The sequence below is a fragment of the Mesocricetus auratus genome, unplaced genomic scaffold, assembly GCF_017639785.1.
Source record: "Mesocricetus auratus isolate SY011 unplaced genomic scaffold, BCM_Maur_2.0 Super-Scaffold_100707, whole genome shotgun sequence".
Lineage (NCBI taxonomy): Eukaryota > Metazoa > Chordata > Mammalia > Rodentia > Cricetidae > Mesocricetus > Mesocricetus auratus.
The window spans coordinates 7,582,145-7,601,647 of NW_024429269.1; the positions used below are offsets into that span (position 1 = coordinate 7,582,145).

At 45.3% G+C, this 19,503-nt stretch overlaps 1 protein-coding gene across 1 annotated transcript in view; it reads right to left on the reverse strand.

The window, feature by feature from the left end:
* LOC101825843 (mitochondrial intermediate peptidase) overlaps positions 1-19,503 on the reverse strand; it is a 114,813-nt gene that overhangs the window by 13,057 nt on the left and 82,253 nt on the right. Inside the window, exons 17-18 of the mRNA XM_005075291.4 lie at positions 17,842-17,963; positions 14,918-14,991 (exon numbers count right to left, since the gene is read on the reverse strand). Coding sequence (XP_005075348.1) covers positions 14,918-14,991; positions 17,842-17,963 — 196 coding nt within the window. The remainder of the gene's footprint in view (positions 1-14,917; positions 14,992-17,841; positions 17,964-19,503) is intronic.

The window sequence follows — 19,503 nt, forward strand, 5'->3', positions numbered from 1 at the left end:
CCATTAAAACTAGGAAGTGACAAATGGGTTGAAGACAGGAATGAGGGTGTACTTTCAGGAAGGCAGAAGAAGGGCACTAAATCAGCCGATGCTGCGACCACTCCACACTCAAGGTAAACCAAGAACCACTGACTGTACTACTGACTAGTCCCGAAGGACCAGGCCAGTGTCCAGACTTCATCACATCTATTTCTGCAACCTATGTGCCACATAAGGCAGAGCCAGGATGCTGTCCATACATAATGCATTCTGATTACGTCCTCATTACCTTCCCTGGGGAGCAAATCTGCTTCCAAAGTATCGCTGAAAACACAGTGCAGCAGATCTGAAGTCACCTGGGCAGGTGCTTCTAACGCTCTAGGTTTAGTATGAGCTGTTTGACGGCGCGACAGGAAGCTAGAGAGCAAGAGCAGTGATCTGCCTGTGAGTCTATGGTCTTTCCTCTATCTCTTCTGTAGTGCTGTTTTATAAACAGTACTTGCTGGTGGCCATATCAGAGGAGCATCAGGTATGAAGTTCGAGGTGTCAGCCCACAGGGAGGAAACTCTGATGGGCTAATCTTGTTTCTGCAAGGCCACAGGACTGTAGACCCAGGACTGTCTTTTGCTTCTGCTGTGCCTTTACATGTTTGCTACTGAAATTTCTCCCTGATATCTGGCACGTGTGAGAAGATGTGGGGAGATCCCCACTGCCTGTAATGTAGTATGTTTATCTTATGGAAACATTTCAATCTACTGAGCATTTTTATCTGTGGATGGTCAAGAAGATGAACCTTCCCTAAGCTGTATTGCCTAATTGATAATGATAGCTTATACAGAGTTTTGGTGAATAAAAATAAATACAAGGATATGTTTCACAGCTAAGGTCTATGAGTTCCACTTAAGCTGCTACTTTAGATCACAGCTTATGTTAATTACTAAGGAAAACATTTGAGTCCAGGAGCCAGGCTGACTCTAATGCTCTTAATGCTGAAAGATGCAGTCACGTGTTTCGGTGTGCACCATTAGCTGAAACAAAACTACAAGATAACTTTAGGTTAGGTCAGATACCTTGCTAATGGTTTTCAAGATAAACAACCCCAGGAAAACAATTTAAAGTTTACAAGGACACATAACTGAGCTATCTGATTCATTAGGCTAGGGTCATAAATACAAAATAGCCTGGTTGTGGTTAGATGACAAATGATTTCCTTGTACCCATTCCTGACCTCAATTTTCTGATATGGGTATGTACCCTGAAGATTCAAAATTTAGCTGTTTTTTTTTTTTAATGTACTAAAGTGTTGGGTCCTGGAATTGTGTAAATAACAGGAAGTAGAACACCGAAGTCTGGAAACAGAAGCATTTTTTTCATCCAAAAACATGGCAAGGAAAGAAATTCTGTCTAGTAAGGGCTACAGAGAATAATTCGACTCTGTAGAGCTCGGGGAAAGGGCTACAAGTTTCTTTCTATAGTTAAAGGTTACATATAGGGCAGAAAGTACATTTTGAGATCATAGTGCCACAGTATCTTGGAAGTGCTGACTTGAGCTGAAGCTAATAGATTTATGATATCTCAGGGATGTTGACTTGAGTCTCAACTAGAGGATTTATAACATTCTGGGCATCTCTGTGTCCCAAGACTTAGCACTCTCTGGGCACCTCTGGGTCTGAGGGGAATCCAGGATTTATAACTTATGATTACAGAGTTTTGAACAAAACGTTTACATAGTCATGGGTTAGTTTGAATTGTCTTTCCCCTGCCTGGAAGAATACAAAGTAAAAGGTCGAAGTGGCTATCAATCCTAGTACACTCAGAAGTATAGGTTATAAGTACACATTTTTTAAAATTTTTCTTGGGCTCTTCATTAGTTTAGGTTTATGACTCCTTTAAAATTTCTTATAAGATTACCTTTCAAGATAGATTCCTTCTTTATAACCACAATTTGCAGTCTGCCAATAAGAGTTTACTGAGAAAAAAAAAAAGAATGCTCCTTGCTTGCTCATGATCTATTATTATTCTGTGACAAGTTACTTAGATATATTTGCATGTGAGCTGTCAGGATGACTCTGTTTTTAATCTTTTATCTATAATCACTTGAGAAATGGAATGTAACTCTTCCCCCACCCCCTTTGTGACTCCTACATTGCCTGAAAGATTTTATTGGGGTATATGAGCTGTAGAGGGAAAGAGACCATAGGAGAATTGTGTGAGTGTCTTTTTCCCTAACCCCCTCAGATAGAAAGTCTAGTATGTGCCAACACTGTAGATTTTCCTTCAAGCTCTGTGCTACCTGGAGGTTGGCCCCATAGGCATTGATAAATACTGTCCCACTCTGTGGGCACAGGAATTACACTGAAATACATTTAACAGTTTACAGAGCGTTTACAGGTAAGAAGTTCAAAATGGCACACTCATATAGTCCCGTTACTTGGAGGGTGAGGCAGGAAGATCTCTCGGACCCACAAGTTCAGAAGCAGTCTGGGAAACATTTTAAGTTCAAAACTAATAGTTAAAACTCTGCCTACTTAAAAGTTACGTTACCAGAGGATTTTCCTAGTCCTTCCTAGCAAAAGAGATGTCATCTGGGTCTGGAAGTGCAGATCATTGGCACACTTGCCTAGCAAGTGCAAGGCCTCAAGTTCAATTCTCAACATGAAATGAAATAAAATAAAATTGCCTAACTTCCCTCACTTGAACATTAAGGCCAAAGAGGCTCACCCTTGCAATCCTGGTCCTTGAGAAGGTGAGGAAGGAGGCTATAGAGTGAGACCCTGTTTCAAAAACATAGCTGCTCTTGGTTCCAACTCAGGGTCTCTTAGTTATTCCTGGTGAACCCTTTCAGCCTTTCCAAATTCTACCCATCTTCATTCCTTTGTGATTGCACCAACGCACAGACCCTCTCTCTACCACAGCTGCTAAACTAGGCTGTGACTCAGGCAGGAAACCTTCATCCTCCTTCTTGTCCTCCATTTCAGTGTCTCAGCCTGCCTGCTGCCCCTCCTCCCAGCCTACCTCCATTCTCCTGGGACTTGTGCTCTTGGTGCAAGCCTAAGGCTCCCCTAGTTCTTTCTTGCCACTCCTCTTAGCCCTTCCTACTAGTACACCTCCATTCCTTTATAACTCCTTTCAACGATTTGCTCTCTACCAGGGACCCCCCAAAATACCACACTTGGCTAGGACTCAGGTATCCTACACCACCACACTTGGCTGGAACCCAGAGACCCTAAATCGCCACACTTGGCTGGGATCTAGGGACCCCAAAGCTGCTATACTTGGCTAGGATCCAGAGTGGGCAACAGCAACCAAAGAACAGAACTCCCCCCCCCAACAAAAATAAGACTGCTTATTATACCAAGAAACACTTCAAACATAGTAAGTCCAGATGCTTAGACTCCAGCACAAATGTGAACAACCGAGACAATAGCCTCCTCCAGAAGTCAGCAACCCTATTGTGATAGGCAGTGAAAACTGAAACACATGACAATGGCTTCAATACAGCCATGATGAATATGTTCAACGCCGTTAAAGAAAATATGAAAAAAGGCTTTCTTTAATGAAGACTGAAAATAAAAACAACTGAGTGAAACAATAAAAGCATTTCAAGACACAAACGTAGAATTTAACAAACCATAAAAATCACTAACGAAACCTGAGCTGAAATAAAACTAGAAATGAAAAACTAAGCATGCCATATAAAACCTCAGAGGCAAGCCCCACCAACATAGTAAAGGAATGAAGAGAGAATGTCACGTGTTGAAGACAAGGTAGAAGAACTGAACACCTCAGTCAAAATTTCAAACCTACAAAATATCCACTCACAAAATATCCAAAAACCTGGGACACTATGGAAAGATCAAAGCTACAAACAATAGGATTAGAGGAAGAAGAAGAAACCCAGGTCAAAAGCATGGAAAATATTTTTAAACAAAATCATAGAAGAAAATTTCTCCAATCTAAAGGAGGAGAAGCATATCAAGGTACAAGAAGCATACAAACCACCAAACAGACAGGACCAGAAAAGAACTCCCGAACATGACACATAATAATCAAAACACTAAACAGACAGGACCAGAAAAGAACCCCCGAACATGGCACATAATAAAACACTAAACAGACAGAACAAAGAAAAAGCTGCAAGGGGAAAAAGACCAAATAACATATAAAGTCAGGCCCATTCACGTAATACCCAACTTGCCAATGGAGCAGTGGTTCTCAATATCAATTATCAATCAAGAAAATGCCCTCCCACCACAGCCCAGTCCAATGGCAGCAATTATCAGTTGAGGTTCCCTCTTCCCAGGTGACTCTAGTTAGTGTCAAGCTGACAAAAAGTAACCGGCATGCCTCACAACCCCCCAAACTCACAATAAAGCCAACAAAAAGTATCAAGGATAGTAGAGGCTCTGGCTAGTGGTAGTGTAAGAAAAAGCTGTTCTACCAGCTTCTGGAGAGAGGTGGCTTTAGTTTTTGATCTGTGAAGAGGTCAGAACATTTCAGGGCTTCTTTTGCCCTGCACTGTCAAAGCACAAAGCGCTCAAGCAGCAGTTTTATCTCTGAATTCCTATTGAGTTTTCTATTAATACTTTGATGTTTATTTCTTAAACAGTTCCACTAAGTTACTAGAACAACTTGGTGGTTTTCCATTAAAAGAATTATAAATGGAAAGACTGTTCTATGTTACTATGCCCTGTGGAAGACTGGCTGTGTACAACTAATAACTCGGTGGCATTCTGTGCAGAGACCTACAAAGAAAAGAACACACAGCCCTTTAAGAACCAAACGGCAGCATCCACTTCAGGTCTCCACTTTTTGATAAGACTGATCAAAAGAGGACCAAGTGCAGGGAGGGGCAATAACGGTGTGTGGGCTGAAGGGGCAAGCAGGTGGAGGGAGGTGAAGGCCAGGCTGGAGGTGAAGGCCAGAGGAGGGCAGAGGGCAGGTGAGCCTGAGCAGAGAGTACTCCAGCTGCCCCAGGCCGTGAGTCCCAGCAGCCTCTCACATACATGCCAAGGGCTGTTTGCACCAACCACAGACATTTGTTTTGGCTCAAACTCAGTGTTGCCTCTTAGCACCAATCACCATCCTTTCCTTACATTAAGGGAAGAGCTCCCTCTCTGGCCTAGATGGAAATGGCTGCAGGGTAAACTAGAATTCATCAGGGTTGTAATAGCAAAATAGCTAGCACAAACTTTCCAAACAGCCCTGGCTGAAGTTCTCTCAAAGTGTCTGTGGACTGTTCACGGCTGGTGCTTGTGTCTGCATGACAGTTCTTTTGCTGTAGGCAGCAGGGCAGCAAAGGAGAGTCCAACACCTGCTACTGACAGTCAAACTGCCCAATCCCTCGACATATTTTTCTTGTTTACAGAAAACGAACATCAGAAGGGACACTTACAATACAAAGGGACAGAACCTTTTATTAACACTAACAGTGACTTCCAACAAATGTTACCACCTTAATAGTGCTCAGTGCACCTGGGAGACATGGTTCCCACTCATCAGTGTCAGTTCCAAGATTCAGTTTGCAGTTGCTTACCCCTTGCACTTAGACAGGACAATGGTAGGAGTAGGTGCTGGAGGAGAGCTGTTCACTACAAGATACAGAAAACAGAAAAAACCAGGGTCTGCACTATCCCTGCAAAGAACCACTCCCTGTGGTCTACTTCCTGAAGCTCCCCGGATAGCACCAGCAAACAAGCATGCAAACAGGAGCCTATGGGGACATTAAATATTCAAACTTTAAAGTCATACATTTAACAATTCCCCACTGGAGGTTACGGAACCCTACCATAGAGCTGTAGATATGACTAGGAACACGATGCCAGTTCAGAACTCAGAGAGCTCAGACTTTACTGAGGGCAGAGACAAAAATAAGCCGATTTTGTGAACTAATATACATTAACATTAAGTCAGAAGTAAACAGGGTAAGGTGGTTTAGAGATAGGAGAGGACTCTCTCACTACAGAGAGAAACACAGAGTCTATGGAAACTTCTGAACAACCTATCACAAGTCATCCGAACGATATACTTCTAGAATTCTTAAAAAGCCCCTTATCCTAGCCAGACATGGGATTGGACACCTGCATTCCCAGCACTCCGGAGGTAGGACTACCTCCAGGTCAACTTAGACTACACATTAAGACCTAGGTGAAAAACAAAACCACTATCACTAAAATCATCTACCTCTTCATGTTTAATCTCCATGTGAGGGGGTTTCCTAAGTCGCTAAAACATACTTCAGGGCCTGCACTCAGGAGCCCAGGCCCAGGGTTTCTGAGCATGTTCTGGCGTCTGCTGAATCTGCTGTCCCTGAGGGCACAGATGCTGGCTCAGACAGGTAGAACCTATCATATGTTAATGCTTATCTTCTTGAAAATTCCACTTGATTAAAAATTTAAAAAGCAAACAGGCATTAAAAATAAACTTCAGAATAATAACCATCCAAAGGCAGCATATACCTACTGAGCCTGCCAGCTTCCTGCCACAATGCCAGTATTTGGGGATTAATCAGACTGCATGATTAAAAGTTAATCATGTTTTAAAAACTGGAAATAATAACTACTAATTTTCAGTACTAAAAACCATGTAAGAATGCCTTTCCTAAATAGCCATGCATACATTTCGACAACAGGGAAAAAAAATCAATCAAGCTGGTGTTGAATAATGACTGTTTATTTAGACTTTCCTACTTCAGACATCAGCTGTATTTCTGCTGACAGACAGGACTTATGGCTCCTTGACTGTCATCATATTTGTCTTGTACAAACTACACCAGCAGCAAAGTCAAACAATAAGCATATTTCGTTATGTTAGGTTAATAACTGTGTTATCAAAAAACAAGACAAAACAACAACAACAAAAAACTCCAATGTTCAATACCTGGATGATGCCTTGGTAAGGCATCAGACTTTTAAAGCAAACTAAACGTCTTGCACCAATTTGAGAAAATGTGCCATCTTGTCAGCAGGAGCTGTGTAACTGGGAGAACCTGACTTCTGGAAAAGTAGGTTCCCACCGTCGCCAGCACTGATTTCACAGAAGGGTGGCTGAGAGCCATTTCCACCTGGGTTCCTTCAGCAACACAGGAATTTAATCCTCTATGTTGGCGCTACTTGCTCTGACTTCTTCCCTGTGACTGAACCACAGACCTGGTGTTGGCTTCTTTGCCTCCATCGTATTGCCTATACATTAGACTCTGCTGGCCCAACTAAATCCCACAGTTCTCAGTTGCCCTAACAACAAGATGATCTCTCTGAGGTTAAAGCCTGGAGGTTTAAAAAAAAAAGTCACCATGGCATCTCACCCCCTCACCGCAATGTCAAATCCCAGGCCACACTGAGTCTATTTCATGAATATTTTTCAGTTTATTTCCTTCCTCCCAAGTGTCCATTCTCCAACAGCCAGGGGTTTATTTAACTTAACCTTCACCACTGCCCTCCGCTTAGGCATCTGCCCTTGACAGTCAAGGGATACTATCAGAACTAAGTCTGCCTTGGAACACCGTGGCTCCTTTCAGTCCTCAATAAGTGCCCAAAGTCTCCACAGTGTCCGCACAGCTCTGCGAGCCGGGTGTCTACTCCTTCCAGCTGCATTTCTATCACATTACTCTAACCTAACCTGTGTGCAGAGCTCTACTCTCCTGCCCTGCTACAGCGGGAATGGCTTCCAGAATGCAGACAATTTTGGCCCCATATCACGGCCTCAGTCTAATCATGAGTAGGCCATCAATATTTACTAAAATCTGTGATGTACAGAGCCCCCATACGGTCCACAGCAAGCGAGCTCCCTGATGGTCAGCATATTGGTTATAACTAAAAGGCCAATACCAAGTGTGACTGATGAAATGTGTGCTTTTCATCATCTCAGTTTTTATCTAGGGCCTCTTTCTGACCCGAGTCCCACCCAGAGCATACACTGGTCTCTCTCTACAGGCTCCTATGTCCCTCCTTATCTGCAACCTTAACAGTTTTGCTGAGTGCTATCCAGGCATCAGGCAAATGATTTCACAGTTTGGATTATCTGATCTAGTCATGGTAAACTGAGAATGTGACTTGGGGTAGAAGTGTCATGGGGAGCACATCTCTCCTCATTAGGGACACAGTGCCCTCACAACTTGTCACCGTCAGCCATCCCCCAACGCTATTTGCCAAATTTGTGGTTAAAGTTCCACCTGTGCCTCTCCACGGAATGTGGGGTTGAGTAGGTTTGCACCACAGACTCAAGTTGGGGGAGGGATGGTGCCCTCTCCCGAAAAGCTGCACACATGCTGAGACTCCTCCAGGGGACCTGTCTGCACTGTCTGTCCACCCGTCAGTGTGGACAGACAGATCCATACTTGAGGGTCTGGGTTTTACCCTGCCATGGCACTACTGACGAAGGTGCTCAGATTCCTGGTTCTGGCCACTGAGGGCTCTGTGTCAGCAAGCTCACTGCTTATGACACACTTGCTGCTCCTGAGTGTGCTTTTGGGCATACTCATTTTGTCGCACCAAAGATCCTCCTAGATCATTTCCAAAGTCTTCCCTGCTCTAAGCCTAGCATCAGTCATTTTCCCCAAAGAGCCCTGGTTCCATTTCAGGGAGATGTTGCAAACTGAGAGGTCTGCATGATGCTCTGGGGGATGGGGGGTGGTGTGACCTGGTGGTGTTTGAGAGGACAGTGTGAACTCATGTCTTGGAGGATGGTGTGAGCCTGTGTGTGGATATGGATGGTGTGAACCTGTGTCTGGGTGGATGGTGTGAACCTGTGTCTGGGTGGGTGGTATGAACCAGTATCTACATGGATGGTGTTAAAAACTGTGTCTGGAAGGATGGTGTGAACCTGAGTCTGGGAGGGAGCTATGAACCTGTGTCTGGTGTGAACCAATGTCTGTATGGATAGTGTAAACCTGTCTCTGGGTAGATGGTGTGAACCCAAGTCTAGGTGGATAGTGTGATCCAGTGTCTGTTTCCGTGCTGGGAGTCTTCCGTGTCTGGTCCTAAGAAGTCTTTTAAAGAAGAGTAAATATCTGAGTTGATTACTTTTATTAATCTCCTTGGGGTAACCTTTGGGAGTCTAAGCCATAATCCTTTGGTTTGTTTTTATGAACATAAATAATATCTAATGAGTTAGAAGAGATGATTCAGAATTATTATGGTAAAGTGAATGCATTTTTGTCCCTATAAAGATCTTCAGAACTGCTAAGTAGTAAATGAATTTTAATCAGCTTAAGGTCAGGCCTTGCGGGCTTCTAGACCTTGGCTCTGTGAGTCACTTGGGAGTTTCAGTTTCCTGAGAACTGACTCATTTATCTCCAATTTTTCCTCTTATCTGATCTTTAGAAGGCTGTCAGTTATCTCTGCAAACTGCTCTTGGCCATAGAGACATCAAAATAAAGCTGAGCTTGTTTGTAGAGGGCCTGTAGTCAGAGCACAAGGGTGTGTAGGAGCCAGGGCTTTGGCCAGTCTTTCTGCTAGGGTCACTGCGATTACTCACTGCTGCTACATGTGGAAGGAAGCGAGAGGCTTTGCCATGGAGTGCAAAGTGCTCAGAGGAAGCCAGAAGAAGGAGGGTTCCTCTACAGGTACACAGGGCAAATGGGACTCTAAATGGCAATGGGAAGAGCTGGGTTGCAACACTGAAAAAAGCAGACGACACAGGAAGGGGGGGGAGCCCTCAAGGCTTATGTCACACCCCATGATCTATAGATCAGTTGGGTCGGAATTCTTGCAGGGAGGCAGCAGTGGAAGGGTGTGGATCTTGGCTAAGTTTCTTTATAGAAACAGAGACCCTTGTTACAGGGAACTAAGAGGGGTGACACAAAAAAAAGTGCCTGGCATGATGACCTTTCAGTAGTTAGCAAAAACTATGGAAAATTAAGTAAAAGCTAAATCCAAAAACTCAGCAAGGGCACAGAGCACACAAGCACGGGACAAAGTCTTAGGGAGGATGGGGTGTTGGCTTGCACAAGGGGTTCACCTGTCACTCACAAACTGCTGACACAGTCTCCACCTCATGTTTCTTGCTGCTGGGAAACAGTTGGGCTTCTAAGGAAGGGTAGACTAGTCCTGGCTGGATACTCACCAGCTCAGGGCTCTTAGAGAACAGCAAGATGAATGAAAATGCCGTATCTTTGTGTTTTAGCTTAGGCAAAAGACTTGGAAATCTGACATTAAATAAAACACAGAAACTCAACAGGGTATAGGAGGCACAGTCAGAACCTTCACTCACACTACACAGAGGGGGTGTGGCCTTACCTAGAGTGGTGACCAGAAAATGGATTTCAGAAAAGCTTTGCCACACCATGTTCAGCTGGGGAGCTTCATCATTAAGCAAGGTACTTGTGACACTTTTATGTGATCTATGAATGCATTCACAAATCTATCCAGCTGAACTGTCTGTGAAGCTCTGACACACACACACACACACACACACACACACACACACACACACACCAGACAGCAGAAGGAGGGCACCTTCAAGTCACACTTCATTTTATCTCACTGAGGGAGACTGATTTTGCCAAGAAACAGTGGCAGACCTAGAAACTGAAAATTCAATTCTGTTCTGGCTCACTTCTCCAGTGAGGGGGATATTGTTTTCCCCATGGTGCATCATCACTGAGGGGAAAGGCCCCACCTCAGAACAGGCTGCTATCTCCTGTGACAGCCACTGGTGATGTGCCGACGCTGGCATCTGGAGTGGCAGAGGCATGACTGCCTAGCAGTACGCTTTCACTGATGAGCTGGGGCAAACGCGACAGTAAAGACAGGCCTGTGGACTCTCTGGGCTCCCTTAGGTGGGATGCAGGCCACTGAGGCCTGTGTGTCTCCAGAGACTGCAAATGCCAGAGGGACTAGGTGGTTAAACAGATGGCTCACTGTGGAAGACGCAAGGATCGGGGGCATCTGCTTTTTAAGGGCAGTGTTTATTCCTGAGGAACTCAAAGCCTTCCCTGACTCTCTAAAGCACCCCTCTCAGGGTCTTTGAGTGCCGTGAAGAGGCACGAGGCCTTGAGAAATGATGCAGGGGTACACCTGAAACCCATTCTTTCCTTGGGGTAGCAAATAAGGGCCAGGTTTGGTCAAAGAAGTCCAGAGTCCAGAGGCAGGCATGCTATTTATCTTCTGCTATTTAATTCTCCATATTTAGAAACAGTTAAATACATAAGACACCCATGAAGTAAGTAAAGTCAACTAGATCAAACATGCTTTGGGGAGGTAAGTGGTCCCCCCAGCTTTGTTACAGCTGGTAAGCTCAAGCCTTGAGGGCAAAGGAGTCACATAGAGCAGGCTCAGCTACTGAAAACCCTTACTGTAGCCACAGCTGAAGCAAGCAAATAAAAACCCCGCCCACCACCCCCAATCAGAGCAGGACCCAGCTGAAACCCAGTAGGGAAGCAGACTGCAGCCTGTAGAATGTGCTGTAGCAGCCAGGGGCAGTCACCAAGTCTTCACGACCTTCCCCACTTCTGCAAAGGCCTGTGGACCTGACTACAGCATTCTGGCAAATTTTGGCAGACTGAGGATTCTCCTCCAGCCACCAGGCTTGACAGCTCTCCTGACTGGTCCTATTTCTTCATCTTATTTGCATACACATGTTCAGCCAGGCAGGGCCCACCTTAGCAGCTAGCTGTAGAAATGTGGGCTGTCTGAAGCTGGAAAACCACAGCAGTAGTGGGGGTCAAGTGACAAGGTTTCAGAGTCCAGCTCCCTCACCAGAGAGCAAAGACTCCCCCAGAGTTTCCTCATACCTGAGGCTTCTGCCCCAGGGAAGGAGCTAGAGAGACTGCCTCCAGGATAGGACCAGTGACTGCAGGCAGAGGGGATTTGTCCCTGCAGTTACTTCTAGAGTCAAGGCCTGCTGGAGTCAGGAGACCAGCGGCTCCTGCTACTTCTGAAGGTGAAATGCAGACTTTCTCTGCAAAGGGACTGCTCACCACTGGCACCCAGAAGCCCCACCACACCCCAAAAAAGCTTTTGAGCTTTAACAGTTCTCAGAGCTTCTCTTATCTAGCATACCCCTGCGACTGAGAGTTCAAACATTTCATTGAAACCCCACCTGGTAATCTGTTCTGTCTTGTCCCATGCAGAGCTTGTGGGTCAGGACCGGCTCGATATGAAAGCATCTCCCATTTGTGCTCTGGGACAGACTCGATATGAAAGCATCTCCCATTTGTGCTCTGGGTATCTACCCACTGCATTCTTGGGGGAGGGTGGGAGGGGAGCCCGCGGGAGAAAGAAGATGGTCTCCACCAAGTGCTTCACTTGCATATCACGAAGCTCAGCAACCTACCAGTTAAGCCCAGGGGTGCCCTGAAGACATCCTGGTTCTGGGTACAGGCTGGTAGCATACAAGTGATTGGCCATTGAGAGTCCTGTTTTATAAATTCAACTCAAGTGACAACAGATGCTGTCACCTCTCTGCAGACGCCTCCCCATTCATGTGATATATCTTATGAATCAATAGTAGTATGTGATGGGAAAACATGAAAAGAATTATAAAATAGTGTACAAGCAGAGTAGATCTACTGTTGGTGATAACTGGAATCTAAATGCTGCAGCTCTAGTCCAAATCATCAACTTGATTTTCTCTTATGGGAATTTGAGTTAAAAAAAAATATAGGTTTTTTGTTTTTTCTTTTAGCTCAAAAATGCTTCAGATAAAGCACAGGGAGGGTGCACCATGGTCAGGGGAAGAGTGGAAAATCAGAGCAGTCCAGAGAACCACGAACACAATGACGGTTTGACTTGTGCTGAACAGCATGGGAATTACTACTCATGAGAGAACAGCACTGAGAACTAGGGAAGCACTAATGTCACACACAGCACAGACCATCACCACGATATTACATGGGACATGCACTACCGGTATGCAATCCACAGTCCACTATCAGAGACAATTCATTTCCCTTCTGCCTGGAGCCTGTTTCTCAGACTCCGGAAAAGCTTGGTCTTTGCTACAGGACCAGACTTGAATCCTGGCTCTTCTGTTCACTACTCCCAACAGGAGCAAGGGGTCTGGCTGCTTCATCATTTATAAAATGGAGATGATGACAGTTCACGCCTCAACAGATTCCTAAGGAGATTAAATTACCATGTAAGCCCCCTTTAAAACAGTCTAGCCAGGCATGTGGTAGTGCATGCCTACAGTACCAGCCATTTGGAAGGCTGAAGGAGAAGGGCTGCTCCATTTAAGAGTCAGGGCAACATAGCCAGATTCTATTGAAAGGAAAAAAAAATCACACACAAACAGTTCTAGATATAGCACAGATCAAGAAGGGCCAAGAGGGAGCAAGGAGGACACTGAGGCAAGATTAGCATATGGTCTTCATTGAAAGCAGGCAGTTTGGAGTTATTCACTGGTGCACAACACTGTAACATCATCAAGCACCGAACAAAGGGAGCCTGGACCAGTATCTCAACTACCAACCAATCCAGGCAGGCTGATCAATGAACACAAACTAACAACGGAGTAGTGTCTGCTTTGGCATCTTTCACTCCTCTACCCCTGGAGCTTACGAGCAGGCCCAGTGCACACTACTCCTCACACATCTGACGAGCATGGGGAAAATCAAAGGCAAGTATCAGTTACTTCCGGGACAATACGACAGTACTCCCCAAATACTGGAAATCACTTCCTAGGGTGATTTCATTAGACAATCAAAAGCTTAGCTATAACTGTCAATATACTGAGAGCATCCAATAAGAAGCACATCTCCCTATAAATATTTGTGAAAACATTTCATGAAAATTCATGACAGTCACTTCCATTTACAATTAAAATTTCCATAAATTAACATTTGTCAATTATATGGGAAAACAAGAATTAATTTTGGTACTATAAAAAGACTCTTTACACCTCCTGGGGCTATGTGGCTCCAGGTAGCCAGAAGACATTCCCAGTGCCACTACAATGAACAAATAGGTGATGGTCAGAGGTGGGAAAGAGAAAAACGGAGTGGGTTCCCAGGATGGTGCACAATAGCCTGGAGCTTATGCAGATACAAACTCAGCCACCATCCTCCTTGAAGGACCACTGTGGCCTAAGATACTACCAGAGGCCATGTTGGCGTTGGTGGTTCATGCTGCCACCCAAGACTGCGATGAACACTAACATTGGTGATGTCCTCAGGCTTTGCTGCCTTGGGGAGCCATGCTTGATGTAAGTGGCATATGCAACCACATAAGGCCATATTGAGGCTTGTGATCCATGCGTCCACTGAGGGCCACAGTCAAGGACCATGTTGATGTCTGTGGCACATGTTATCTATCACCAAGCCCTTGCAGCTGTCTGTGTTTGGAGCTGCTGCCTGAATCCATGTTGATGTCCATGGGCTCAGGAGAGCTGGTCCTTCCCTTTGGTGGTCCACATCACTACAGTGCAGGCAGTGGCCTTGGCATGGGAGAGCTGGCCCTGTACTGTTCTGGCCACTCCAGGATTCTCATCAGCTGATGGATGCTGGCATAGATGTAGGTGGAAAAAGACTCATCCTCTCTTGGGAGGCTGGCCACTAGGAATTTAACCACGCTCCAGTGAACATATGAGCCACAGAAAATGGACTTGTTTTAATTTGGGGGGGTCACAGGGGAAAGGAGGAGACTGGGAGGTGAGTGGGATTGGATGCATGATGTGAAATTCCCAAATAGTCAATAAAAATTTTTAAAAGATTCTTTAATTAGGTTTTAATTTTAAAATAGATTGAATCTCTAACCTTAAGCTTTGGATTTCTCAGAAGGAAAAAAAAGGGAATAAATATATGAATTCTTTAGATTAAAACAACAGCAAAACCCAAACAAAAACAAACCCTCCACTGTGACCTGTTCAGAGCTAATGGCACATTTCCTGGGACTTCTGGTCAGTTAACTATTTTCTATTAGAGAATTACCATCACATAACCCATGAAAATGAAAACAAACCCTCAGTCCCAGAAGAGGTGGCAGAGTGGGCTGTACTTTACCTTGAACCATGAGCATGGGCTCCTTGCCCCCACCATGGGCTAACATCTCTCTGCGGTAGCGCTCCCCGGCGGCCCTGGGGAAGAGATTCTGTTATCCACACCTGTGCACACAGTCTCTGTGACTCTATCCATGTCTTAAGCTCTGGGGACATTTTGTACTTAAAAATAAAGTATTTAGTGTTTTTACATTTTATGCAACTATAGTCCTTTTAACACAACCAACCACACAGTTTAATGAGATTAGGTAACTTTTTTGGCATAGTACTAGCAACTGAACCCAGGGCCTTGTACACGCTAAGTGAGTGTTCTACCACTGAGCTACCCAGCCCTGATATTATTTTTATTCTACTTGCTCTGGAGTATTTTTTAATTTAATAGGTAATTCTGTCTCTAACTGTGCGTGTGGTGTACGCTCCTGAAGCACATACGCATATAGTTGGCATGTGCAAGTGTGTTAGCATGTGGAGGTAGAGGTTACCCTCAGGTGACTCCTCAATGACTCTCCACCTAACTTTTGAATCTCTCTCACTGACTCTAGAGCTCACTGATTCAGCTAGGCTGGCTGGCTAGTGAGCTCTGGGATATACCTATTTGTACCTTCCTGGTACTAGGACTGCAAGCCTATGTCATTACATTTGGTTTTTCACTTGGGTGCTGGATTCTAGGCAGCATTACATCATGAATAAAACATGATCATGGTCAGTATCTTAATGTGAACAGTAAGGCAACACAGGAAACTCACACGGAGGCAGGGCCTTCTCAGAGCAAAGTGTGAAGAGGCTTCCGCTAACCTCTGGCCTGGTGTGGAGGAGGACGTAGTATCCCTCCTTTTGCCCATGGAGATAGCACCCTTCTCTCAAACAAAGCCCTCCTCGGTGCCTTCCCCTGGCATGCCTCTGCTCTGGAGTCCTGTGCCCCAAGGAGCCCCCGAGTCTGGCTCTTGGTTAGAAGGGTTCTTTGGTGCAGACTTAACTCTGGAGACTGAGGAGGGAGAATCATGAGTCCAGGGCAGCCTGTGCCAACTGCCTCAAACAAAACAAAACAAAACACCCAAACCAAACACAACAAGGGAAAGAAAAAAGGGACTCTTTGACAGAGTTTAGGAATTTCCTAGTCCAGAGAGTACTTTTACGAGCTCACTTTTACATGATCATAAAAGTATAGCAGCTACGTGTCTAGGCAAGAATTCACATTTAACCAACAGAGAAATATTTGCAGATATGTTTTTATTAGCATGTGGTTTTCTATTAAAGTATAGTTTCTTCAAACAAGATGGTATTTTTTTCATTTTATAGAAATCTTCAGTAAAGAGCTACCATCCATGATTTACTGTAGTCAAGTTGGCTGTGGACCCTTTGGAAAACGTAAAGTCTGCAAAGCAAGTCAAGTGTCTGCAGTATGCAAAGGGCAGGAGACAATGTAAAATGTGGGTACCAAGTTATAAAAAACAGCAGAAACTCTAGGACATCAGATCCAAGTTGAAAAGATTCTAGAATGAATGTGATTATTAAGTTCTGAGATGATCTGAATCTGTGAAGCAGCAGGAAAAGCTGAGGTGTACAGGGATCGTGTGGGGACAAGGAGGTGGGCAGGGGACCTACAGAATCCTCTTGGTCCCTCTGCTAGCTGTCACCCATCTTGTGAGCCCCAGTGCACTCGCAGGGAAAGTCAGCTCTGCCTAGCTGCTGGAAGGCTACGGGGAGTTTAGAGACTGAACAGAGTGCAGAGCCGATAGCCATCTCCTGGAACTGCCTGAGAGTGTTAGAGATATCTCACTTGGGTGGTGAGGAGATACAGTGCTCTAAGCGACGATGACATCAGGCTGTAATTACTGGTTTGCTTCCAAAGGAAGCTCCTTCTAAGGAATCCTGGCCACAGGTTCTCTGGGCTCCTACTGCTATAAGGTCCTGTGAGGACACCAGGAGGAACTCAAGGAGGGACACAACATAAGATGCTCTGTTCTTCTTGACCTGTGCAAGGTCCACACCTTCTAGACCATGGCTAGAAGACAGGCCACTGACCCTCCCCTGAGCACCCTATGGCCAGCTCTGGCTGTGTTCTGGGAAGGAGTGAACTTGATGTCCCCCACTTTTGAACAGTCACTACAAGGGGTACATTTGTTGCTAATCTATTTAACTGATATTGTGCTCCCTAGAGTGGCCTAGAAAGTCATGTCTTGAAAATTCTATCCCAATGATAAATGCTAGTCTAAACCACTGGTCATCCTAATGAGGGACACATGGGGGCAAGGCTTCACAGTGGCCCTCAGAGGCCGGACAGCAGGTACCTATGCTGCTCAAGGGGCAGTGAGTGGCCACCGGGAAAGGGCCTGAATCAAGATGAACAGGAAAACAGGCCCCTCCTTGGGACAGCCCATTTTCTGTATGGGCAATTATCGCCAGAGAAAGAAGCAGGAAGAAAGTCCACTTCCAGAAGCAAACTGGGTGTTAATGGCACAGGCCAAGCTGCCCCAGGCGAGGAAGAAAGACAAGTCTTGCAGTGGGCAGGAGAGAGGAATAATGGTGTCCCTAGACTTGGAACTCCAGTTACCCAGGCTTCGGCAAGAAAGCCTGGGAAAGCACCAGGAAGCCCTGTCCTTATGGAAGGCAGTCCAGGACTGCTCTGGGCAGACACCGGGAGGCCTCACATAAGGTCCCCTCTACATCCCAGGATACCATGCAGGTCCCACAGAAGGCCACAGAGCTGTACAGTGAGGGTAACTTCATGGTCACACCAGGAGGCAGAAGGGTGCATTGGAGGTAGAGGCCTAGTAAGAGATAGGTCACAGTGTCCCCACACACTGCCAGGACCACAAAGTTCTAAACAGCTCATATTGGATGCAGTGTGTATGTTGTACCCTATGGATTATGGCAGGGAGGAGGACAACAGATATTCATAAACTGCCTCCACCCTACCCTTGTTACCTGTTAAAAGGATCCTGCAGGAAGCACTCCTTCCAGACCATGGACGCGACAGCTCTGGACATCAGGTATGAGTAATATTTGGCACCATATCCCACGAGATGGCTGAACCGCAGCTGCCAGGCCTGCCAAAACAGAAACCAGCCTGAGACAGCATCTTAGGACACAATGCAGCATACACACAAAGCTTATGTCACAGTTTAAATCTCACTCCAAAGAGGTATGTCTCTCACAATATCAATATTGTCAGATCTGTAGACTATTCCGTGTCTCCCTCAGTTGTGTGTGAATAAACAGAAATTATAATGCAATACCTCAGAATGTCGTTGCACTTGAATTTTTTATATTTACTTAACTGTACGTGTGTTTTGCCTGCATGTATGTGCACCACATCCGTGCCTGGTGCCCACGGAGGTTGAAGAGAGTTAGAGGTCCCCTGGAGCTGGAGCTACAGATGGCTGTGAGCTACCATGAAGTGCCGGGAATCAAACCTGAGTTCTCTGCAAGAACATGTTCTCTTAGCCACTAAGCTATTTTCTCCAGCCCAAAATGTGGCTAAATTTGGAGACTGGTCCCTTAAAGAGGTGAAGAAATCAAAACGAAGCTGGTGTCCTCAGAAAAGGACATTTGGACAAAGACCCTAAGACATACACACAGAGAGAAGGTCCTGAGGACAAGGAAGGGTCCATTTGCAGCCCAGGGGCATGGCCTCAGAAGAAGATAAGCTGTCACCCTGGCCTTCAGCCAAGACATTTCTGTTGTTTAGGTGACCCAGTCTGGGAGCCCTTGTTCTGACAGCCTAAGTGATGAATGCATACTTGAGAACAACTTGGCCTCAGGTGAACACAAACTTTAGCACACAAAAATATGTTTTAATTTTGGTTAAATTCTTCTGGTTAATTTCTTTTCATTGAGTTTAATTACTCATTACAGTTTATTTCATATGATGACCCAGAAAAAAGACAATGTGATCAGCTGATGTTTTCTTGATCACCTGACTCGGCAGCCACTGTTTGCTGTGTGCCTCATTTCTGATGGAGGTTTTCCTAAGGCTGAATGCTCCTGTATTTTTATTATGTCACTTTATGGTACCCGGTATCATTTCATGCAAAGTTAAAAGGCACAGAGTCGGAGGGGAAGGAGTATAGAATTACGGGATCTCCTGCTATACACATCCCACAGTGACAACTGTGTGCAGAATAAACCAGCTGGCTGCTTCCTACTGTTCAGAGCTAGCAGACAAGCTGGGGCTTGGGATAGGCAGGACTCAGTTTTCTTCTACATTCTGAGAGGCTGCAGTGTCATGCTGCCTTGGATTCGTAACCCATGTTTTTTCTCAGAGTACCACATTCCAGTTCTCTCTATGCAGCTGAGATCCATGATTCTATCCTGCTTCTTCCCCCATGCACAGGTGCAGTTCTTATGGCAGCATGCAACAAGGACAACCACTCTGAAGGGAGACTGCCAGAGGCTGCTGGGAAAAGCACTAGAAATGCAGCCTCTCAGTCTTCTGTCACCTAAGCCCCTTGCAGCAGGGAGGCAAATGGGGGGGGGGCTGACTATGGGCCTTGTTCAGATAAGGTGGTGTGTGTGTGTGTGTGTGTGTAATAGTCAACATCAAGTGTCTTTTGCAGTTGCTTGCCACCTGACTTTTTGAGACAGAGT